General features: G+C 53.0%; 9 protein-coding genes across 9 annotated transcripts; 4 read left to right on the forward strand and 5 right to left on the reverse strand.

The window, feature by feature from the left end:
- Window positions 1–223: 223 nt before the first annotated feature.
- Window positions 224–1,192, forward strand: MAA_08376 (Serine/threonine dehydratase; the record flags this gene model as incomplete). The annotated part of the gene is made up of 1 exon (XM_007826374.1): window positions 224–1,192. One exon carries the CDS (start codon window positions 224–226, stop codon window positions 1,190–1,192), a length of 969 nt encoding a protein of 322 aa, XP_007824565.1.
- A 78-nt stretch (window positions 1,193–1,270) lies between these two features.
- Window positions 1,271–2,601, reverse strand: MAA_10872 (neuronal calcium sensor 1; the record flags this gene model as incomplete). The annotated part of the gene is made up of 2 exons (XM_011412791.1): window positions 1,271–1,696; window positions 1,756–2,601. 2 exons carry the CDS (start codon window positions 2,599–2,601, stop codon window positions 1,271–1,273), a joined length of 1,272 nt encoding a protein of 423 aa, XP_011411093.1.
- Window positions 2,602–2,971: 370 nt separating this feature from the next.
- MAA_08377 (choline/ethanolamine kinase) lies at window positions 2,972–4,108 on the forward strand (the record flags this gene model as incomplete). Its single annotated transcript, XM_007826375.1, has 1 exon — window positions 2,972–4,108. The coding sequence occupies one exon, from the start codon at window positions 2,972–2,974 to the stop codon at window positions 4,106–4,108; it is 1,137 nt and encodes a 378-aa protein (XP_007824566.1).
- A 441-nt stretch (window positions 4,109–4,549) lies between these two features.
- MAA_08378 (Cytochrome P450 CYP68Y1) lies at window positions 4,550–6,359 on the reverse strand (the record flags this gene model as incomplete). The annotated part of the gene is made up of 5 exons (XM_007826376.1): window positions 4,550–4,974; window positions 5,030–5,635; window positions 5,694–5,762; window positions 5,824–5,932; window positions 5,982–6,359. 5 exons carry the CDS (start codon window positions 6,357–6,359, stop codon window positions 4,550–4,552), a joined length of 1,587 nt encoding a protein of 528 aa, XP_007824567.1.
- A 3,780-nt stretch (window positions 6,360–10,139) lies between these two features.
- Window positions 10,140–10,934, reverse strand: MAA_08379 (uncharacterized protein; the record flags this gene model as incomplete). The annotated part of the gene is made up of 1 exon (XM_007826377.1): window positions 10,140–10,934. One exon carries the CDS (start codon window positions 10,932–10,934, stop codon window positions 10,140–10,142), a length of 795 nt encoding a protein of 264 aa, XP_007824568.1.
- A 1,820-nt stretch (window positions 10,935–12,754) lies between these two features.
- MAA_08380 (uncharacterized protein) lies at window positions 12,755–14,481 on the forward strand (the record flags this gene model as incomplete). Its single annotated transcript, XM_007826378.1, has 2 exons — window positions 12,755–12,831; window positions 12,966–14,481. The coding sequence occupies 2 exons, from the start codon at window positions 12,755–12,757 to the stop codon at window positions 14,479–14,481; spliced, it is 1,593 nt and encodes a 530-aa protein (XP_007824569.1).
- Window positions 14,482–15,361: 880 nt separating this feature from the next.
- Window positions 15,362–16,659, forward strand: MAA_08381 (uncharacterized protein; the record flags this gene model as incomplete). The annotated part of the gene is made up of 4 exons (XM_007826379.2): window positions 15,362–15,410; window positions 15,587–15,760; window positions 15,824–16,221; window positions 16,300–16,659. 4 exons carry the CDS (start codon window positions 15,362–15,364, stop codon window positions 16,657–16,659), a joined length of 981 nt encoding a protein of 326 aa, XP_007824570.2.
- A 469-nt stretch (window positions 16,660–17,128) lies between these two features.
- Window positions 17,129–19,122, reverse strand: MAA_08382 (Chromatin assembly factor 1 subunit A; the record flags this gene model as incomplete). Its single annotated transcript, XM_007826380.2, has 3 exons — window positions 17,129–17,538; window positions 17,594–18,919; window positions 18,981–19,122. 3 exons carry the CDS (start codon window positions 19,120–19,122, stop codon window positions 17,129–17,131), a joined length of 1,878 nt encoding a protein of 625 aa, XP_007824571.2.
- Window positions 19,123–20,523: 1,401 nt separating this feature from the next.
- MAA_08383 (uncharacterized protein) lies at window positions 20,524–21,579 on the reverse strand (the record flags this gene model as incomplete). Its single annotated transcript, XM_007826381.1, has 1 exon — window positions 20,524–21,579. The coding sequence occupies one exon, from the start codon at window positions 21,577–21,579 to the stop codon at window positions 20,524–20,526; it is 1,056 nt and encodes a 351-aa protein (XP_007824572.1).
- Between the last annotated feature and the right edge of the window lie 2,359 nt (window positions 21,580–23,938).

The following is a 23,938-nucleotide window of genomic DNA, read 5'->3' on the forward strand; positions in this document are numbered from 1 at the left end:
AATTTATTATAAAAATGATAATTAAATTATAAAAACTTAAAACTTAATTAACTTTATAACCTCTCCTGCCTAGAGCGCTTTTTTTTATCGGATTCGCTACTATATAGCCGCAACCTCCTATCCAACTTAAGTCTGGTGTCAACAGTTCAAAAAAAGGCATCGTACACAAAACACCTACCCACCACCAGAACCTCGCACATCGACACGCCATCCAAGCGCCGCCATGCAGCCCACCTTTGCAGAAACAGCCGCCCAGGCGGTCCAGGCAAGGAACCGCATCCGCAGCCACATCTACCAAACGCCCGTGATCCCATCCCGCAAGAACAGCGACAGCAGCGCAACCAAGCTCTTCTTCAAGGCGGAAAACTTCCAACTCACCGGCTCCTTCAAGCTCAGGGGCGCCATGTCCAAAATGTCGGCCCAGCCGGCCGGCCGCAGCCAGCGGTTAATCACGGCATCCTCGGGCAACCACGGCATCGGGGCCGCGTGCGCGGCGCGCGCGCTCTCCAAGGACCTCACTGTTGTGCTTCCGGACGCCGTGGTCCCCGCGAAGCTGCGCAAGATACAGTCGTACGGCGCGCGGGTGATTCTCCACGGCGCCGAGACGGGTCTCGCCGAGCAGCACGCGCAGAAGCTCGCGGCCTCGGGGGAATACACCTACATCTCGCCCTACAACGACCCCGACATTGTCGCCGGCCAGGGGAGCATTGGGCTCGAGATCCTGGAGCAGTGTCCGCACGTGGACAACATCTTCATCGCCATGGGCGGCGGCGGACTCATCAGCGGCATCGGGTCCGTTTGCAGGGCGTTTCAGCCCAGGACCAAGATATACGGTGTTTCGGCAATCAACTCCATGGCCCTTGCCGAGTCGATGAAGGCGGGCAAGGTGGTGGAAACGGAGCACCTGGATACACTGGCCGAGGCTGTGGCCGGCGGCATGGATGAGGATTCCATCACGCTTCCACTGGCCTTGTCTGTTGTGGACGAGGTCGTCGAGTGCAATGAGGAAGACATCGTGGCTGCTTTGAAGTCGATTGCGTTGGAGGAGAACATGATTGTGGAAGGGTCCGCGGCTCTTGCGCTCGCCGGCTACAACAAGGTCGCGGATAAGGTTGCTGGCCAGACGAACGTTGTTGTCCTGTGTGGTGCCAACTTTGACCAACAACGCCTCCTCCGCCTCATCTTTGGGTAGCGGTGCTAATAATACTGACATGTCATTGTGTAAGGCCATTCGGGCGTACTTTGTCTACCATTAAAGTTGGTCTATTTGCTAAGCTTGCTTTTGCAACCCGTCAAGATCTTCTGTCGCCTTTGCCAAGTCGGCTTGCAGATCGTGGGCCCAAATCCATTGGAACCTGCCCTTGGCGCTGGCCACAATCTTGGCTACATCATCTGCGCACTGCGGATGCGTCATGGTATACAAGAGCCCCGTGTCATTGCTTGTCCGGACGATTTCTTGAGCGCGGGGCCGACATATGGAGTCGTACACCTCCATGGCGGCAGGTATCTCTTGGTCGTCCGTAATCTGGCCCAACAGGTGAGATAGAATGAGAGCATCCTCGAAACACTGCCCAGCTCCCGCGCCCTGATGAGGAGTTGAGGCGTGCGCCACGTCTCCGAGCAGCGCAATACGTCCATGGGTGTAAGTCGGAGTGGAAAGATGGTGGAAGAGTCCCCATCTCAGCGGTTTAGCCCACTTTCAAGGAAACAGTTAGCAAGGAGCCCGGCATGGCTCAAGAGCAAAGCCATTCTCACCTCCAGTAACTCGAGCAGTCGTGGGTCGCAACCATCAAAGTCGTTTCGCATGTCTTCTCTGCTCACCTCCTGGGTTGAATGTGAATGCGTCCAAGGCTCATCCTTCTGCCTCCCTCCCAGAAAGTTGAAGCCTCCCCCCGATAGGGGATATGCTGCGAAGTATCTGCCTTGCCCTATGAAGATCTTGCTGTCGTCTGCGTACTTTCCCAGAATCTCTTGTGCCTTGCCCGGAGGTACTAAGCCTCGATAGACATAGCGACCGCTGTATGTCAGCTGGACCTGGTCTGGAAACTGATGTCCCAGGACTGCCTGTCGAGTGATGCCTTTTCCGCCGTCACAGCCAACAACTGCGTCGAATTCGGCGGCCTGGCCGTCTTCAAAGCTCACCTGAACTCTCTTCCCAACCTGGCAAACACTGATGGCCTTGAATCCGAATTGGATACAGTCGTTTCCTGGAAGCAAGCTCTTCATCATTTCTAGTAGGTCTTTTCGATGGGCGCCGCTCCTAACGAAATCCTTTGACCCGACTGCGGCACCATGGAATCCCCTCGCGGCACCGAGTCCAGGCTCAGCAAGTAAGAAATCTGCAAAATTGTGCCGTTTCTCAGGAGAACGGTTCTTTATCGCTATTTTTTCATAGCCTTCCCGCAACGCTGGGTCAATGAGCGCCATGGCCCGCGTCGTGTTGGGACCGAGACTTATGCCAGCGCCGATGGCGTTCAACCCCGGTGCAGCCTCGTATATGGTGAAGGATACATGTCGATAGTTGAGGCCGATACCAAGCGCAAGGCCGGCGATTCCCCCGCCGATGATACCAACGTGCAGCCTTTCGGATCTTGGGTTCATTTTGCATGTCCCGGCCGTCATACCATGGCCGCAGTCTGCGTGCCAGGACAGAGTTGCATTGGGACTATTTGGTTGAGATTCCCAAAGGAGGGGCAGGTTGGTCGCATTCCAGAAATGGGTAAAGCCCGAGTCGGTGCATCCTTGACAGATGAAGGCTTTAATGCACCATGTCGGCCGGTTGACTCACACCTTGAGCTTGCACTTTTTAGCTCCAGATGTCTGCTTGCGTCCTTTGTCTACCGCGGCAAGGGAAACGTATAAATACGCAGTAGAATGGTTTCCGTCATGTCTTACCAAATAAATACATCTTTGGCGCACCTTGTGTCTCGCAATTGCCCTCACTGATCAACCATCCGCACAACTCACCAAGATGCCGCCGCCAACACCAGTGCCGATAACTCTCCCTGAAAACGGAGTGCCAACGAAACAGATGGTCAGGGATATCATCAGCACATTTCTCACAGAGGAATGGCCCTCAGTGAGCCCAGAGACTCTCACCATGTCATACAACGCGTCATTCGCCAACGCCCACTGTTCAGGAGAGCGGCCGCAGCCAAATTCAGACACGCCCACCGAGCCCTTGAAGGTCTTCATCAAATTCCACAAGGAGGCAGTGGCAGACATTAAAATTTTCAAGCATCTAGCACCGAGCAAGCAAGACGAGGCGCTTCTCTGCCACGAATTTGCGAAATCTGGTCTCGGGGCAAAAGTATACGGCTTCTTCAAACTGGCGGACGGAACCACAGGCAGAATCGACGAGTTCCTAGAGGCACGCACCCTGCAGCCAGAGGATGTCGAAGACGCCGCCATCCGAGCAGACGTTGCCAGGGCGTTGGCAACGTTCCATGCCACCCAGGCGCCGCTGCAGAAGACGCCCGTGAGTTCATACTATCAAGCCCTGACGGACGGGCTCCAGCGGTACCAGAACACAGAGAAGCTGAAGCTCCTCGGCCGGCAAGGAGGCGTGCAAATAGACAAACTTGTCGACTACGACTTTGGGCCGCGCCTGCGACACGCCGTCGACAAGCTCACGTCCCTCGGCGCCAAGGCAGGGTGGTGCATCCACGACGTGCAGTTCATGAATGTCCTGGTTCGGCTTCACGCGAGGCCGGGCGAGAGCAAGGTGGCCCTCGTGGACTTTGAATTCGCGATGCGGAATTACCGCGCGCTGGATGTCGGCGGGCACTTTATGCAAAAGATGTTCAGGTGGTTCGATGAGGAGAGCAAGATTGCCGATTGCCGGAAATACACGCTGCGCGAGAAGAGGCATTTTTGCGACGAGTATGCCCGGCAGTGGAACGCCTTGACTGGCGAGTGCGATACGGGGGAGCAGGTATTCCTCGAGTCCGAGTACGGATATTTGCTCGCCATCACCTTTGACATACACAACATGCTGTGCTTCATGAACGATGAGAATGACAAGGATCCTTTGAATCTCCTTGGTTTGAATAAGCTATTTGATGAGTTTGTGGAACAGTGTCACAAACTTGGGCTGGATAGTCAGTAGTGCAAATACATATGGACCAGTGACCTGTTACATTCTTAGATTGCGCCAATCAAAAGAATAGGCCACAGTCAAGTAGACTGCGCCTTGGTGAGTAGTCTGTCATTTGCTGCGTTTGGCACACTGTTTCAAGCCGATAAACAGACAATGAACATGACGACCATTTTCAACAGTAATGGAACAATACACCACTTTGTATTGGTAATGTATGATGCTGAAAGTGGACAGATTTTAACCTGATTCTATGTTCTAATGCCTCTCCCGTCATATGCAATACCAGAACCCAATCCCAGACACAAGCCATCTATAAGTCTAAAGAAGAGGTAATAAAATTCATGATGTTTAAGTCATAAAACTTGGGTCATTTTTCAAGAGTCGTTATGCGAAAGGTGGTTGTCGCAGTGTACACAAATACGTATGGTGACGAAATGCTAAAAGTAAAGCTCAGCTCAACTCAAACTCTTCGTTGCGCCGTCTGAACAGCAACTTCAACTTTGGGTTGATCCGCTTTGTCAAACCAATCGCCAGAGACGTCAAATCGCTGTCTGGAGCGAGTTTCCAGTCGTACTTGAGCAAAAGATGAGACAGCACAACTTTGCCAAGAATGGCAGCGAAGAATCTCCCTGGGCACGCCTGGGCTCCGTGTCCAAAGGCTAAGTGCTCTGGGCTTGTGTGAACCAGAGGTGCCTTTAGGGCTTGATCAGGCTGGCAGCGCATGCGATAGAAACGGTACATGTCGTAGGTGTCTGGAGATTCGTAGATATTGGGGTCGCGCATATGAGGAATATCTACAAAGACACGATCGCCTTTATGGATGCGCATCCCGTTGGGTAGTTGCATATCCTGCAAGGCGGCGCGATGCATGCCAACTAGTTGGTGGGTTAGTTATTAGCAATAGAATGATAAGTATACCGGCTAACATACAAACACCTGGGGGCTTCAAGCGAAGTGATTCTTTGATGGCACTATCCAGTAATTTGAGGTTGTTTAAGGCGGCGGCCTGACACCCGTTGCTTCGAAGCTCAGCCACCAATTCTTGCCGAAGGGGCTCCAAAGTGGACGGGTCGCTGGCCAGGAACGAAATAGTATTGGTGACCAGCGCCGCCGTGGTATGAACAGCGGCAACATTGAGTACCATTTGCAGAGCAACAGGATCACACGTCAATTCTTCATTCTCGGAGTCAATCCAGTCCACAATGTCGTCGAACGCGAGAGCCCTCTCGCCAGACTCGCGGGCCTTTTCGCGGGCCTGGCGGCGCACATTAATCAGCGGCTCGATAAACCGACGCGCAGCTTGGTAGTCGTCGCGAGCTCGACGGACAGTAGGGGAGAATCGACGGATGAGCGGTCGAGCAAAACTAGGCGCCATATTGATCATGAAGGCGGCGATGACGCTGTTGACTGACCATTCTTTCATAATTTGAAGCCACCGTTCATCCCGGCATACTTCGTCACCATCCCAAAAAAGACGAGAGATCATGCGTGCAATTACGTCGAGAAGATGCTGATGTATAGCAACTTCTTGCCAGTCTGCGGACTATTAGTTTGGGGGCTCCGGATTTGTAAGACGGCATTGTAATACACGTACTGACACCACCACCGAAATTATATTCAATGGCGAAGCTAGCTTCAGATGACATCTTAATAGGGATCGTGTCTTTGGCAGTCAACAATGTTAGTCGGCATATCCCTGAGGATGAGAGTTGAAAATATCTTACTTAATGATCTTGTTAAACGCTTGGTGACCAACTTCGGAACTCTTTTGCAAGGGTCCGCAATGAGAGTATACGGCTCCAAACCAGGAGTTTTGCCATCGCCATCGAATTCCTGCATCTCATCAGCCACTATGTATTGGCGGTATCCAGCGAAAACGTACGTCGGCGAAATACTTTGCAAAACTTAATCTATCTTCGGCGTTGAGGACCTCTGCGTAGGACGGCGGCAGGACAATAATTTCACGCGAGTTTGTGAGGAGCCGGAATGGGTTTCCGTTGGCTTTTTCCCTAGCCTTGTCCAGTTCGCCGATGCCGTTGAACAGAAAACGGATCTGCTTGACGACTTTCAACTCGTACCACTTGGGCGGGTTCGCAAGGGTGAAGTCGGCATTTTGTTGCGCGTGCCTCGACATGCGGAGGTAGAGAGCGACGAGGGCCAACAGGACAAAAGCCCACAGCCGAGCACAGTGAAGATGATAGGATGGCGGCTCAGAGAGAGGCACGGGATCAATCGACCCCAGGAGGGATTCAAAGGCCATTGTAGGGACGCGAACAGGTCCTGCGTTGCGGTCAGTGTCCCATGGTGCCAAAGTGCAAGAGCGCAAAGTTGCAAAAGGTGGGTTTTCGAAGACACGAGAGTGCGAGCGGAAGCGCCGAGATGCTCAAGGCGACGAAGGTTCCAAGGGCGATGGCATCTTGGCAGACGAACTAGGCCGGCTGTTCAAGTGCTAGACGGCACCAGCATGTGTGATTGAAGGATGGGCAGGCAGGCAGGGTCTTTGCAAAAGCCACCCACATGCTTTAAAACTTGGGACTGGACTCGAAGTTTGAACAGCCGTCCTTTCCCAGCTGCCACGGCCCCAACTCCCTCCCAATCTCTCCACCTGACTCGTTGACGCTTGTGCAGTAGTGCATGAATATCAGTTGAATCGTTGACCATCGTACTTAAGTAAGTAGCTACTTTATTTACGCGCCGGCCCGGGAACATGGTAAATACGCCGAGAGGTCTCATGCGCTGCGGTGTGACGTCAACCACGGGAGTCGATGCGGTGTGACAGGATACAAGGCCATGCCATGCCATGCCAATGGCTGATGGAGTTTCCAGCTGGTGCCTGGCCAAAGGCAATCTCGCGTGGCAGAGTCTCAGAGAATGAAACATTGAGCATGGGGTCTAGAACCCAAGATCCAAGATGCATCAGGGGTCGAGGCCAGAGGGGCACTCCGCTCCGCTACGCGCACCTTTGACTCTTCTGTTCGCAAAACCGAGGCATCCTGTGGTGGCAATGGAAATATCCGCAGGAAATACCAGTCAGTCGACTTGGACTTAAACTAGCGAGTCCGCTGCAGAATGCCCGGCCGCAGAGTAGCTGCGCCGTACCTGGTACATGACCACTCTCAGCTCTTAGCACTCTGTGGGTTGGTGGAACCGTTGACCAGTCTGTGGACGGCAAGCGGGGCGCCGAGACATGTCGACATGATTTGCACTTGCCTCGCTTGATTGCCGCCTGTGTGCGCCTGTTTTCCACTTGACGGCATGTTTATCATGTCAAGCTGGTTTCTGTCGCACAGACTAAAAGTTCCGACCTTCGACTTTACGCGCCGAGTTCGGCGCACTGTACCCTACATAGGTGGGTTCTAAAGTACTTAAGGCAGGTAACGTATGTACTTAAGTACTTAAGCATTCGCCCTTTGCCAAGATGCTTAATTTACAACTCGGCAGTGTCAAATTCAGCATCCACCATCAACGATACGCTGGGACCATGCAAATACCGACGACGTTTACGATTTAGGAACTGGCCGAGACATGTTCGCATGGTGCACACAACCAACACTCGGCCGAGTCACCGGGGACACGGCCGAGCCTGTAGCCGTTGGTCGCGCCGCCAGCCACTGCGAGCCAGAAACGGCAACGTGACAACATGGCTCGTTGCTACGTCCAGCATTGGTTTCACAGAACGCTTCCAACCTGAGCGGCCCTGCACGCCTTGCATGGCCCTGTTTATAAGCACCTTTCAATCCATCGGCTGCCCATCCATAGCACAAATACTATGCTACACCCGCCGTCGAGTCCTGGTGCAATACGGAGCATGAGGCGAACTCAATGTCGCACACAGGATTCCCGTCCCAGAGCATGCTACCACTTGTTCAGTGGCAAATTATCAAACAACTCCTCGGTAAGAGACCATGCTCGAAAGATTGGGAGACAAAAATAAAACGACACCAAATACCGCTGAGCTCAAGGGTGCAAGACTGCCAATATTAGGAGATAAAATCTTAGGCCGCAAGTCGCGTGTCACAGCTCTACAACCAGCTACATCTAAGGAGTCTGCCCGTCGACCCAACGAGTCACGAGAAATCTAGTCTGTCAAACGAACAGGCTTTCGGTTAATCCCCCGTTGGGTCCTTCGCTGGCTTGAAAGACAAATATCAGGCCGTTAAAGTCGCACCACTGCTGTGAGACGCAATTTGCATCTCCGGGGCGCAATGGGCCTCCCTTGCCTCACCACAACATTTACTGAGGTTTTGTTATCGGCTCCTTTGGTTTTGATACTATCCGATGATACAACCTGGCTTTCGCACTACCCATAGCGCGACAACCGAACAATAAGCAATCCGCTGTCTGTGAAGGCATGTATATGTCTCTACCTGGCCATTCATCAGGGTACAACAGCATATGAAGTACCAGACAGTATGTGGAAGGCTACTCCTGGTACTTCAGTTGGCCACATACCTACCCCTTTGCCCCCCTTACAATAGTGCCCAACCACACTACTTGGCACTGGAAGCAATCGACCAGCCCAATGATCTTCTCTGTCCCATGTAAAGCCTTGTTCAACCCCAAGAAAAGGGCCACTACCGTTCCTCAATCATTTTATATAAAGGCAATATATGACCGACTACCTGTGACAAGGGTTCGATACGAAGGCTTGGAGCAGAAGTAACTCAATTCAATGATAATATCGAAGGGTGTCAAAAGTCCTTGGTATTCCAAGAGGGAGAGAGAGAAGAGTGGCCACTATATATACATGAAGGGAACGTCCGCGTCTAGGGTTTCTGCCCGGTCATGTGTTCAGTTTGTGTAACCTCAAGGCCCTTTGTCGGTGAGCGTGCCTTTTTGTTGGGCTACGTTGTTGTTGGGCCATTCCCGTGCAACACTACCCCTTTATCAAGAACTTGTTAGAGCGGCAACCAAACTTGGTGACATACGTGAAATCTAGCTAAAACGCTTGAGAATCTGTAGGTCTTCTTATTCCATCACACGTACGTCTTATTAAACCAAGCCTTGATCTGGCCCAAACGAAAATTTCGGACCGTCTGCGGAGGATTTACCGGGTACTTGAGCATGACCAGGTCAGTCAACATATGCTGATCTGACATTAGATATGCCAATGGAACATTCTCTGTGATACGATGAGTGCTGCCTTCTTTTCTTCGCCCTTGGTATTCCACCAACCACCAACCATGAACTATGGAAATGGAAGAATACCCATCTTTTACAGCTTCTCGCGCTACGGTAGACTCTGCGATAGCTGGAAACCTATCGGTTCCCAGCGACATAGCAGTTGAAGTCGCTGTCGTCGCGACAACTCACATCAGGGGTTATTTTGCTGGAGCTATGCTTTCAGGAGCGGCGATGCCCAGTTCACGAGAAACGCTTCTTCGAATGGAACTCGTGACTTCCATAACATGGGCTCTTGATCCTCAGGGGAGGCCATTTGAATCAAAATAGGGCCTGAAGAATCATCCTCAATTCTGGTTCATGAGACATAAGGAGGTGTGTACGATTAGAAGTCGGTGTAAACGGGCGATATTCAGGTACGCTCCAGTCAGAAAACAGCAACGGGAGTCTGTACACATATATACGCGCAATATTCGTGTAAATACGAATAGACGTGTAGATGGAATATCGCCATACGTGCGTAAATCTTTCCCATTGTCCTTTTTGCTTCCATTCTCTTCCATTTTATTCGAAACGGTCTTGTAAATGCACATCTAAACACATAAGGTCAACAAGGGAACCAAAAGCATACAGCCTCCAAGCAATGGTGCCTGTTCATTCAGGAACGTGCTTCACAGCAAGTACATCAAATTAGCGATTAAAGCGATGATATTTGATACATGTACGGTATCCTGTACATCAAACATTGTCCCCAGCCCAAGCAAAGAATACATACGTATACTGGTACAAGAGTACATGCGATGCGCCAAACCCCAAGAATACAAAATCCAAAACCCAAATCGTGTACAAGATAGAAATACAGTTTTGCCCGATTCCCCCTCCCGGATCAGGCCAAAGTCTAGCCAGCACATGGTTTTACCTAAGGATCCACCTCACTCCCATTGTGCATATTCACGCGGCCGGTCCAAACCGCGCTGGAGCAAAACTCGGTGGGCTCTGAGACGAGCCCGATGCCGTGGATGCGCTGGCGCCGGTCCCTCTCTTCCCTGGGCGTCGAGTCGCGCGCCACGCACTGGGCGCATTCGAAGAGGACGCCGACGGGGTTGTACTGCCTGTCCCTCAGGGAAACGACGTGCGAGAGAACAGTCGTGGTGCGCTGGCCGAGGGTGGTTGTGGCGAAGTGGTTCATGCTCTTCCACTTGAAGCAGGACTGGCACAGGGCGGTGCCGGGTCGCGGCTCGCCGATGGTGTTGAGGGGGTGCACGCGCTTCATCATGGAGAAGGCGAGCTTGTTGTCCTGCTGCAGGAAGCGGGCCTCGCGGCTGGCCTTCATGCAGGGCACGCGGATCTTACGCTCCTGGACGAGGTGCAGGAGGCGGCGGCAGCTGAGGCCGAGGCAGAGACGGTCGACGTCTTCGTCCATCTCCTCGATGATTCGGAGGCTGATTTCTGGCGGCAGGCGGAGGAAGGTCCCTGTGATGAGAGGGTCCTTGCGGGCGATGTTGGAGGGGACGATGAAGCGGGTGGTTTCGAAGCTGGCCTGGGGCTTGGCGAGGCGAAGCTTGGATTGGTAGAGCCCGGCGAGGTAGAGCTCGGCGCTGCTGAGCTTGGTGAGGCTGTCTGTTGTAGACTTGATGGCGAGGTCGGCCGCATCCATGGCGGGACGGGCTTCTTCCATCTTGGTGCTGTCTGATTCAGACTTGGTGGCAGACATTGTAGTGGTGATGAGCTGAAGTTGTGTTCAGAGTAGTCAGATTTTGAAGAGATTTTGTTGCAGGATTGCCAAAATTTGCAAGAGATTGGAAAGGGTGCGGATGATGGTAAGCAGAGGATGAATCTGGCATCACAAATGGGATGGGTTGTGTCGTGTCTATATACAAGAATCGAAATACTCGCCTGCATTAAGATTCATCCTCGAGCAGGCCGCGCTGGAGCTATAGACTTTGGTAGTAAATCGCATCGTGAAGGTTATTGTCGATTAGAGTTGCCGCGTGCATACATTATCTGGTGCCAAAAGATAGACGGGCCGGCACTTGTCAATTGAGGGCCACGGCTACGCCTATCCAGTTAGCTTAATTGGCTTTATGTATTAACATTATGGTTTGGTCGTATTCTGCTCCTTGAAAAATACCGCGCCTACAGTCTCATCAACGATAACGCTTGGAATAAGGAAGAGACACTGCTCGAGAGTATGCAGCGGAATGCAAATCCCATTCTCATTGACTACAAAAGAGGTATCTGCTTCTTACAATCATCACAGTTTTTACTTCACATGGGGCAAGAATCTAGTACTGCGTTCGACGCTAAGCACAATAGCCTCATTCTTGGAGCAGCCGCTGTCCTAGTCCGCCTCTTGAAACCTACGAGGGCTTCACCGGCCAAGCCACCACAGGCATCGACTTGGATCTCCCAGCCACGGCCTCTTGTAACACTTGCATGTACACGAAGTGCCTCAGGTTGGCAGCATGATTGATGCTGCAGATAGATGGATGACTTATCCACGGCCTGGACTCAACGCATCACACGGAGGGCAGTACCTATCATGCCTCACATTGACGTAAGGCCAGTCGGTCGTCATAGGTGCTCTGAAACTCTCAGCTAACTGTCAACTAGACTTTATCGTTATAGGCTCTAACAAGATAGGTTCATCCACAAGACTACGTATTCTGTCGAGACGCCCCATGGCATCCACGGCTGTCATTAACCTTCTCTCACTGTAGGCACGTGAGCAGCATTGCCTATCGACCGGCTTGCTCCTCAAAAGCCAGAATGCTCCAACGAGTTGTCTGAGCTTGGCTTGGGCAGTGGCTACAATTACGCTTCCATCACGATACACTGCCCAATTTCCATAGGCCAAAAGAAGCCTCCTTAGCTGGAGTTTTGCGATTATGTCGAGGCCATGAAGCAGGTGGCTTCAGTATGCGAACTGGTCCCGGGTGGCGCACTCTCCGGCCACGCGGCACTCTTCCCGTGCCAAATGCGTAGGTGAGGGACGAGGTCACGTCGTCGTGTTTTCTTATTTGGGACAGGGCGGGTTGTCAATCTCCCCGGAGGAGGAAAGTTGCTCCATTTGTAGGTTTGGCGTCAACGGGTTCGGTGGAGGCAGTGCAAGTCGAGTGAGTGGCATTTGGGACAGAGACTGAAATGGCGGCGTGTCAGCTTTGATGTCAAGTTCCTCAACGACTAAGCACCTTCCGTGCCTTGTATGGATTATGTTGTACTTTAGGCATGTATCTCTGACAGCTGCGGCAACCATGCCCTTTTCAGTGTCGCATCTCACGTCGATTGGATGACACTAGTCTTGGCAAGCTAGCAGCAACGTGCCTTCCCAGTCTGGGCTCCCAATTCCAAATCATCAACCGACTTCCGTGGTGTGGCTGAGCCGGCTGATGACAACTTTTACTAGACTGCTCTCTATGTGAATGGTTTTTAAAAAGAGCCTCTAGAAAACGCAATCTAGGATGGACGGCTTCCGGATGGGTTATACGCTGCCGCGTGTTTCGTTTCCTGCTCACAAGTCAAGTTGAGACCACCATGCCAAATACCACAATCACCAGAAAGGCTGCTTCGGAATTCCGCCCGCGCAGATCGCATGAAAAATCAAGGAACGGGTGCGTCAGATGCAAGCAGCAAAGAAAAAAGGTAGCACATAAACAACTGACAACATAAACGCGGTATTGTTGCTAAACCAAGTCCTGCAGTGCGATGAAGCGAGGCCCATTTGCTCCCGCTGCGACAAGCGCAGCCACTGCTGCCGCTATCACGACGCCGCGAAAAGGGACTCTGTGGGAGAATCCGTACCAGAAGCCGCCGAAGAAGAAGATGGCGCGTCGCAGTCGCCGGTACTGGAAGCCCCCGACCTTAGTCCCAGCGGTTCCTCGTTGTGGCCGGACAATGTCTTCGCCACCGAGTCGACCACGGACTCACTATCCCCGTATGCCTTGGCCTACATGTTTGAAGAAAGCGATGAGGCTCGCATGCCCGGTGTCTTGAGCTCGCAGGAGCTCGAGCTTCTATGCCACTACATCACGCATACGAGTCGCATCATCCCCTTTGACCAAGGGGACTTGTATGCGCTCCACGTGGGAATTCCCAATCTCGCCCTTGGTAACGAACCCCTCATGGCATCGTTACTAGCTCTCTCGGCTGCTTGCAAGGGTCACGATATTGTGAAGCACTCACCTCAGCCGTTGGAGAGGCTAGATGAGGTGCGAGAACTGCTTTCCCTGGCCGACAGGCACCACAGGACGTCGCTGCACCATATCCAGGCCGCTATACATGACGTGCAACAACATGATCATGTCTTGGCTAATGCCGCGCTCATGGTGCTGTATGGCTCCTCGAGCCACTGCGTTCGTGTGTCTCTAGGACAAATGGCGAACAGGCGTGGTTTAACGCTGGAGAATGAGTTGTTGCCCACGCAGTCGCAGTGGATGATGTTGATTCGGGCAGCGCATACGGCGTTTACGGGCTTGTTGGACGTGCAGAATGAGGATATAAATGACGTTTTTGGCAGTCAATATTTCTCAGTTGCCGAAAATTCTGCCTTTCCAACACCAGGATTGTCATTTGACAGTGTATGTCTCGCCGAGGATGGACCTTCTGAAGGCACCAAGCTTTTTCTGCTCCCGGCGGTGTGGGCAACATACGGACCGGCGCTCGATCAGCTCGCTGCAAAGGTGCTATCATTGCAGACACAGGCCCCTCGTGACTCTGGGCGCGAACTGCAGGCGTGTTTTGCAGCACATGAGATACTGGAGCAGGTCTTCAGCGCAGTCTTCATGGACAAGGAGACCCTTGCGCCTTACGAGGACGAGGCCGTCCACCTGGGTCGAATGCGCAGCGTGTCGCCATGGCTCACAAGTTACCTGGGACGCGTGACGTCGTCTACGCCATCCAAACCACTGCGCAGAACCGTCATGGCATTTTTGAACCGCGTGCCGCTCGAGTATCTGCACCTGGTCCAATCGACGCTTGACGGCATCCCGGTACCCGGCCATCTGAATCACCTCAATTGGGACGACTCAACACCAACGACGATGACCTCTGCGCATCGACTAGCAATGGACATGTTTGCGCACTGGCTCGTCCTCGTCATGCTCCTCGATGGCGTATGGTGGATTGGCGGCATCGGAGAATGGGAGCTGGGACGGATACTCTCCTCGGCACAGGCACGAGCGGAGCCAGGAGGGAGATGGTGGCCGGAGAGCATGTATAACGTCAAAAGGAAGCTGGCACAGCACATGGACGAGGCATTGTAACGAGAAGCTAAGCGACTGTCTCGCCATGTCTCCAATTTGACTCACCGCAGCGTAGCATCAAGCAATTACGACGAACTATAATACTATATGCCATCGGTCAGGACAAGCGGCTCCCCCTCTTGCAATAACAATAAGACGAGTAATCCCTGGCATAACCGCCGCGGAAACCACGCCATACTCGTTTCCCGTTGGCAGCTTGAGCAAGCCTCGCGGATTCCAGGCCCCAAGAGCGGAATCCTAGATGAGGCCACTCGCATCAGCGCTCTCACCGCAATATTGAAAATGAGTTCCACCCTGACTTACTCGTGCCTCCCGAATTGCCAAAAATAATCTCGCAACAAACGGAACCATCGTGAAGGTACGGAGTACTAAAATCAAACAGCAGAATGACGTCCAACACGGGCGCTTTTCAACACGAGCTGCTCCATTATCCACTTCAGCCCTCCCAGATTGACAATCGACTCAATCCCGACCTTGGGTCCGCCCTAAACGAGTCACACACAGGATAATCTGCAGTATTCCCTGTTCAAGTGTTCCCACAACGGCATCCCAAGTGCCGGGTGATACGTCAACTGGTAATTTTCCCAACCCACCGTGGCAGTGAACGAAGGGATTCGGCGGCCGCAAACTCCCAAAGAAGCCGACGCCCGCGCAGATCGGGAGTCGCAAGTGCATCACCAACCCACGGCCAGTGGAGATTGTCAACTGACACATGCCAATCTACGGGGTTCTCCGTAGTCTGCTGCAGTCACAAGGCTTAAACATCGCCAGAAAGTGGATGTTGGGCCTTCATTGTACAACACGGCAACAGAACGCATCTGTGCTAGTTGCCGGTCCAAAATCCTCTCATTGGCCGCACAACACCGCCGAGTGCTTCCTCATGGCCGCCGACGCTGTTGGAAGCGAGTTCGTGTCCAAGGATGCCGAGGGTACGTCCCTTTCAGCTTCAGCTGTTGGTTGGAAGGAAAGGAGAGCTAAAGCAAATCTCACGGGGTCTCACTTGGGTTGTTTTTATAAGATGTCTTGTCCTCTTCCCCCCTCCCGTACACGATCAAGTACGGAGTAGAGAGCCGTGATCTGTAGTAATCCAAACCGGTCCTGACAGTCCACCAAGCCAACACCATGGTCAGCGCGAAGAACCTCCTCGTCGGCGGCTTCGCAGCCTCCTGCTCGGCGATTACTCCTGCGGCAGTGTACGACGGAGGCTTCAGCAATGCCGCCTCCAAGGTTGAGCTGCGCATTGGAAATGGGGGCGCCGGACAAAGCGGTCTCATCAAGGGTACGCCATCCCCCTCGAGCTTCACCATGAGGAATATCGCCGCACGAGCCTAACTCCCCTCAGCCTTATCAGACGCCTTCATCAGAGACGCCGTCGCCAGCGGCTCCTCCCCGTTCAAAGTAGCCTGGTACACCAGCGACACCACCTACTCCATCAAGTACCTCTCCACGGGCGACATCGACGTCGGCATCACCTACACGCCGTCTGCGGAAAACATCGCCATCCGCCAAGGCATCGCCCTGTCCCCCAGCTACTACGCCTTCCGGGACCATTTCCTCCTCGTCGGGCCCAGGTCCAACCCCGCCAACCTCGTCGCCTCCGACGACATCCACACCATGTTCTCCAAGATATTCGACGTGGCCGAGAACAACAAGACGGATCCGCCGGTGCGCTTCCTCAGCCGATACGACAAGTCCGCGACAAACATCAAGGAGAGTCTCCTATGGGCCAGCATCGGACAGGTGTGTTCCCTTTCCCCCAAAGACAAAGGTGAAAGTTGGCAACGGTTGCTGATAAGGAGGCGGTAAACCGACATCTAGGTCCCATGGGCAACCGCCTACTCAACCTGGTACCACCAATACATCGCGTTCCCCATGCAGGCCCTCACCGCGGCCATCCTGCTGCAGGAATACACAATCACCGACCGCGGGACCATCCTGTCCCTGGACGCCAGGCTTCGCAACGAAACAGTCGTCTACAAAGCCGGCACCGACGGCGCCGACGACCCCCTGCTGAATCCTGCACACTTGCTGATTGGCACCAGGGCGGCGAACCCAAACATGGCCCAGGCCTTTGCCAGGTGGCTGGTCAGCAGCAAGGGGCAGGGCGTCGTGGGAAACTTCAAAAAGGGCGGTCAGACGCTGTACAGCGTTGCGCCCTCGTCCAACTCGACCGCCTAGCTGTCCGCCAGCACGCCTCACATGGGGAGGTTGATGTGAAGGCCTCCGGTGCTGCGTGATTCTCAGAGTCCCTAGGCTCTGGGAATGAGTCCCATGTTAATTAATGATCGCATATCTGTCATATATATATAAATATGTATATATAATGTTAATAGAACACAACTCTTAGTGCTGCCCGACACGCTACATGATGCTCGCTTCAGGCGACGCCTTGCTCAGTCATCCTCAGGAAATACACTGCAAGTACACTATTGACAGTGCAACAAACAATAGTCGATAACGAGCGTCAAGTTCCGAGTGTTTCTCATCAAGACATCAAATTTGTGGCATGAGCCATTCTAGCAAGGTGTATACAGGCGCGCGCCAGGGACGACGCCCGGGTAAGTATGAATGTTAAATGCCAGCCAAGTTGCTCCTCGCTAAATCCATTCCATAATCATGGTACAAAAGGAAACACTGTGTGCCGTCTTCACAGCACAATCTCATGACCAGGCTTTAGATCCCATTCCTTTGATCGGCCAGCTCCTTTCTTTTCAGCCACGTGTTCCAGGGTATTTTTCACCTCAGCGCGGGAGACGCTGTTGCGAAACTGATGGAATATAAAGTCGATGATTCCAACCTTCGATAGTGCCTTGTTATCCAGTATTGCTCTTTTGAAATCATTGAGTAGCTCTGCCTTCACTAGTTTCGTGGGAGCTGATACGTTTGCGGCGCCACCATCGAGCGCGGCAAAAGCATTTGTTGGCGCAGGGGGCGGTGGCATCTCTGTGGTGCTTTCAGGTGCTGACTGAGAAACCTTGGCCGGCTGTGCTTTCACCTCTGGTTCCCAATATTGAGATGAGAAAGGATCGATACCCCACGTCTGTTCCAGTCCTTCTGCTCGCTCCCTGTCAGTATTGGACAATCAATCTTGGATAACAAAGGCAGCCCTTACCATGAATGAATTCCATCTTGTGTTCATATACTGTTCGGTTCGGGCCCAGGCGATGGTAATTCTCGTAGCAAACGCCCGTACATTCGGGCTCCATCGTGTTTCCAAATACACGCCTGGAGAGTCCAGCATCATCGGCATCATCCAGAAACCCGTCCATATCGTCCTCATCATCAAGCTCTTCTTCATCGTCATCCATGTCAACGTCTTCGCCCTCTTCCTCTTGCCATTCAGCTTCTGAATCATAGTCATAATCGAGTGGCAGTCGTCGCCCCGTAGGCTTGCGAGCAAGTTTAACCATCGCATCCCGCCCCAAGGCATAGGACTTCAATGTAATTGTACCATAGTAAGGAGGTCGGACATCGTGGGAAAATGCAATCACTTTTTGAGGAATGCTGGCCAGCTTCTGCCGAGCCTCCGGAAATATACTGGTTGCACCGGCAGCGCCAACAATATTCGAGTTATCAGCATCCCTATAAGCTGTCTCCATTATGTGCTTAACAGGATGATGAATGCGACCGCGTCTAGGAGTTCTTGCCGGGAGGCGTAGTGCTTCTACAGGGTCGAATCGTGGGAGCTCTTGGTTGTCCGTGTCCCGTTGACTGGCAACAAACTTGTCGAGGATTCGAGACTTGGCCTCTCTAGTATCCTCGTCCATCTGCGTTGCCGAAGGGGCCAGACGAGTATTTTCCCGCATAAAAAAGGGCTTGAACAGCCTCTCATACTCGGTCTCCATTGGCTTGGCAGGCGCATCACCACCGTGGGTCTTGATAGGGCTTCCGACAGCAGAGTTGCTGCCGTTGGCAGACTTCTTTGGCGTATCGGGAATCTTGAAAAACGCATTCAGTTTCGGCTGACTCCGTGCCTTTTTGTCCTTTTCTTCCTGGATGCGGCGTTGTTCTTCCTCCTTCTTTCGTTTCTTTTCGTCCCGTTGCTCGGCTTTGAGGCGATCCTCCTCTTCCTTTTGTTTGCGTTTCTCCTCCCGCTCTTTGGCGCGGGCGGCTTTTTCTTCTTCTTGTCTAGCTTTTTCGGCGGCTCTCTTGGCAGCTTGTTCCTCGCGCTCTTTTTTCTTCTCGGCCTGTTCCTTTTCTTTGGCGACTTTTTCTTCAGCCGTGAGACGTTTCCGCTTTGATGCCGCGCCTTTGCTCGAAGTCACCATCGTGTCCAGATTGTTTCGATCACAAGAGTTTCTGCCGAAGGTTGTGTCGGTTTGTGTAGTTGGAGATGGAGATGGAGAGTTGCGGGTGGGAGTCCTACTTCCTTCCTCAGTGAGTGGCGATGACCCGCCTGGTGAAGAATGAGGTTCTATTTGAGCCCGCAGGGGGAGCACTAGGCGAAGTTAGTGACATTGTGCACGGGAAAACCGTTACAGAATGGTACAGGTGCTCACAGCTGTCGCCAGATCGCCTGATAGCAGTAGGCTGTGGTGTCTTCGCGTCCCCCCCGTCGTCAACCTTCAACCTGTCTGCAGCGAATTCACCGTGGCACCTCTTTCGCCCGCCGGCTTTCGTCTCCTGTACATTGGGTGACATTTCGAATAACGGCATCGAAATAATCTCGCCGCCAATAGCAGCAATAACCAGTTTGTCAATGGCTGGTGCTATCCACCAGGTAAGAGGTCAGAAGGGGGGTGAGGGATCGAATTATTCGATGCGGCACGGAGATCGAACTCGAGTCGGTGGCGAACAAAACAAATGAAGGATCGCAAAAACCCAAGTCAGTCTTAAGAACAAGTGCTAGGTCACGCTTTAGTCTGTATTGAAGAGTGTAGAAATCAGCGGTATCAATTTATGTGGAAAGAGCATATCTTCGTAGTGGAGTGGTGTGGTTGATTGGGAAGTCGGTAGCTTTGAACGCGCTCCGCGTGGATTGCACTCACCCCGGGACGCGTCAAGAGGCCCAGGTACGGAGCACTCCGTACCTTTTGGTCCATATCGTCCTCACGTGTTGGCAGTTGCCCCCGACAGCCACAGCAAGATAAGTTACTAGTGGCCAAATCTGTGGCTGGTGCGCGAGTCCCTATGACCTAGTACGGAGTAGTATTCCTATCCATTTACCGCCCCGCGCTAAGTCGCTCACGGATAGTAGAGGCTTGGCCTTCGTCACAAAAGTTGATGAAGGGGCAATGATGCAATTGGGTTCCAGTCTGGTCAAGGTTTAGTCCCTCACACGAGAGAGGAATGGCACGAGACAAAAGGCCCCATTAGATTAGCACGCAAGTGGGCTTGACGAAAAAAAAAGAAAAAAGTCTACAATGCTCCTCCCGGAGCCGTTTGTGAACCTAATAGCCTTGCTAATCAATTGGAAGGCTGAGATGCGGTTGGAGGCCTTGCGATAACGTCTTCCCACCCTACCAGTTGGCCATGGCTGAATCACCAAGATGTACACATAATCGAGCAAGACTGAAAACACGCCAGTAATCCATAGTATGATAGCCTACGGCAACCATTTCTCTCCCATTACTGATATATATATATTTATATATACACTTCCCGGCCATTGACAATATTAGTCTGCCATTTCATCAAACACACGCTTTTGTCTCGCCATGCGCAGAGAGAGAAAACAAAACCAATCGCGGAATCCCTTTAGCCAGCCCAGCACAACGATAATCAAGGGACATCAGTGAAAGTAATAAAACATGACGGTGAACAAAGGAATTGAAAGGTATCGAAAGCCTGCGAAACCTTTTAACATAGCGAGTGATTATGATCAATGTCCCCAAACGCCTTGAATGCAACCGGGGATGACGCAAAACGACTGAGATATGCATTGGGCTGAGAAAAGCGAATGGCCAGGAAGTCCATAGGTTAGAAAATACCCACACTGTAGTGAAAATTGCTTCTTGAGCATTCCAATAAAGTGATACTGTTTTGAGTACTGCTGCCAAGCGAGATATATGCCGATATTCTATATTCACATGTTGTGGTCGATTAATCAGGGTTGGCAATGAAAAGGCGGCCAGATGTGAGTGTTGCGGTCCGCTCGTCGACGCTGCCTCGTCGCTTAAGCTCGTCAGCGCTCTTGACGCTCTTCTCTCTAGCAAGAACGGAAAGCCTCTGGGAATTGATTGCCAGTTTAGGGTTGCTACTTAATTCGCCAATGTTGTCGGCTCGTTCTCCGCTGCTAGCACTCCGTGAACTTTGCGCCCGTCCTGACGCCGAGTCGTCCATAGTTCGTTCCGGTCGCTCAATCAGACTACCAGTCCGCTCCGGAGTGCCACCGGGACTTCGTCGTTGGCCTCCAATTGTAACGGAGCTGCCAGAGGCTCGATATTGCAGACCTCGTCGACCGCTCCCAATGCTGCTTCGCCCACTGCTTCCTGTGCGGCGGTGGTGTGCGCGAGATGCTGCCTGAGTATCATCGTCATCACTACTTTCTCCTTCCACTTCTGTGGCACTAAGTCTCAAAGGCACGCCACCAACACCGACATGGTTCGTATCACCTGGAGCATACCCAACAACAGGTGTCTTGCCATGATGCCTGATCTTGGCAGCAACTTTGCCAGTCGCGCTGATTCCAGTGTTGGTTCGGCTGGCAGTGACAGTACCTCGCCCGCCGCCAACCACTTCAAGGTTTGCGCGCATCTTGGCTGCCTTTTGTTGAGCTGCTACCCGAGGGTCCTCATACTGAGCTCGATCGCACCAGACTGTGGCCTTTTGCCGGCGCAGAAGGGCAACATAGCTGGACGGCGGCGCGGTTGTTCCACCAGAACGGCTGGAGATGGAACGACGGAGGTCTGTCGACGAGGAAGTCCGATATGCAGCCGGCGGTTGCATGCTGGATGTTGTGCTAAATGTGTTGACGGACGGCGACCGACGCGTGTTCTGCATATGCGTAGGCATTGCCTGCGGATAATGAGAAGCGGGCTGTTGCTGTGGTGGTTGCTGCTGGATGGGGAATATGTTGGAGGAGGTCGTTCGGGACCGCGAGTGGCCGTAGGCGTTTGTTTGATCCATCGGTCTGGATATCGCATGCGGTTCTAGCATGGTGGTCGACAAGATAGCTGCGGCGAGATGAGCCACGCCGAGTCCAGTGGGAGTTGAATTGTCTCTTTGTTGTGCGGTCAATCGAACCGGACCTTCCCTGCAGTCTGCAGAAGCAAAAATGGGATGCAAGAGCAAAGAAGGTTGCTTGTGTCGAGCGACGACAAAGGGCACGGTAAGGAGCGGCAGTGTCTCAGTCCTATCAGCCTGAAACTACCGAGCGACTGCCTTGCGGCAGGAGAGCAGCGCACACTCGGTAGACGAAGGCGTACGAGATGATGTTCAAAGTGAAGGCCCCGTGCACAAAGCGAGCGCACCAGACAGCACAAATGGTGGTGAAGCTTGGTGCAAGGCGGGAAAGAGAGCCCACGCAGAAAAGAGATGAAGACTGGAAAGCTAATTGGCGTGCTTTGCGAGAAGGCGGCGGTGGAGTGATCAATAATGGCTGTGTGTCTGCTCAGTGTTATGGTTTTGGTTTTGCGTCAACAGGTCTCAGTGCTGGCTGGCAACACGCTGACTGGCTGCGGCAGACTCAACCTCGTCAACTCCTCTCTGCAACATGGGAGGCCCGAGGCTTTCGACCAGGTTAAGTGGATGGGCAGCCAATTGGTCCAACGTAGCCATGCGGCCATATGCGGAGGACGGGTCGCCGAGTTCTGAAGTTCTGGGCGCGGCAAGGCTAAGGCAGGAGGCCCAAGGCGAACTGAGGTCGCCGGCCTACTGGTGAGATTGCACGAGGGGCATGGTTATGGCCAGTGACGGCCAGTGAGACAGGACATGGCGGCCACGCTTGGGCCGGGGAGAAGCAGTCGATGGGACCGAGCAAGCCAGCTGGTGGGACCAGTTGACATGTTCTGGGGCTGGGGCAGCCGGTTGGCCGGTTGGCGGTTGGCGGTTGAATGCCGGCACCGACGCCTGGACTCTGGCGCCAACTCCCAGCGCAGCTCAACTGCTGCCAGCACAGGCGATGTGGACACCGTCCACTGGACGCTAGGGATGTCGTCAGGGCCTGCATTGGGTTGGCAGCATTCAATGTTTGGAGGCGCCATGGCACTGGCGCAAGAGTCGTGGGATTCCCGCTACTCCATAGTACGTACTACGGAGTCTGTACATACATACACATGTCGTTCATGTCATGACCTCAGCTGGGCCGTTTGGGCTGACAGGCTCACGAGCCGTCTTGAATGTTCTCGTTGGCGAGCTTTGGACTGCAGTGACAGCACAGGTGGTCAAAATTAAACCGTCAAGGTCCAATCTCAACTTCGGCTGCTCTGTGCCCGTCCATCATGTTTAGCATTGAAAGCTCCATGTTGGCACCTGCACCTGCGCTTGCGCCTGCGCCTTCTAGCCATGTTGGATCAATTGATGTCGACCGGTCTGTCGCCGCACCTTCCAAGTCATTCCCAAAGACTGGCCCACAGGCCACAGCACCAGGCACACCTTCCACCTGCAACATGGAGATGCCGACATCTCCTGCTGCACAACTCGCGACTCACAGCATATATCCAAAGCCACTGTGGTGCGGCGGCTTCTATCAATTGATGTCTTAGTGCCACCAGACTACATCTGACTACTCCGTACCTCGGTAGGTACTTAAGTACCAACATCTTGTGTGCCTAGCTCGAAGATTGCTGAGCACTCGGTATCTTTTACTCCGTACTCCGTACTGACCCTCTAAGTACTTTGGCGTCCAGTCCGCTCCCCTCCCCAGCTGAACGGTCCGACCATGTGTGGCGGGCGGGGATTGTTCAGGCCCAACGCCAGTATGAGGCGCAACCAAGCCAATCAATTGCTTATCATCAATGGTGAGGTAATGGGCGGCAGGGACATGGGATGCAAATCACGATTCTCCCAACGTGGACTCGCTCCCATCAGCCAGCACGAAATTTTATTGGCGCTAGCCCAGGGTCTGGAGCCGCTCCGGATGGCACCGTGGACATGTGCGGAAGAAGCCCCAACTTGGAACACACACATTTGTTCTTGTCCTTGACTCGCATCGTCATCTGCAGATGTATTTACATTTGCACTCATTTGCACTTCAACCCACCACCCTCAAATACCACGCTAGTGCCCCGTTAATGGAAAAAGCATGGGATTGTACGTATGACCCGTCGTCCATAACCGTCCTCCTTGTAGTTGACTGGGCATTCCATCAGTCTTCCTCAACCCACTTCACATTGAATGGTGCAAAGCTCGCATATCGGTCAAGCCTAGGAAGCTGCGGTATCCATCAAAAGCGACGCTGTGGCTCTACTATAAGCAATCTTAGACATCACATCACAACCAGATGACGATTCCTCGCTTCAAGCCTTCTCTGGCGAACATCAATAAAGTGTGTTCAATATCAGAGTGGCTCTCCACT

Source organism: Metarhizium robertsii, assembly GCF_000187425.2.
Source record: "Metarhizium robertsii ARSEF 23 chromosome Unknown MAA_Scf_2, whole genome shotgun sequence".
NCBI classification, from domain to species: Eukaryota; Fungi; Ascomycota; class Sordariomycetes; order Hypocreales; family Clavicipitaceae; genus Metarhizium; species Metarhizium robertsii.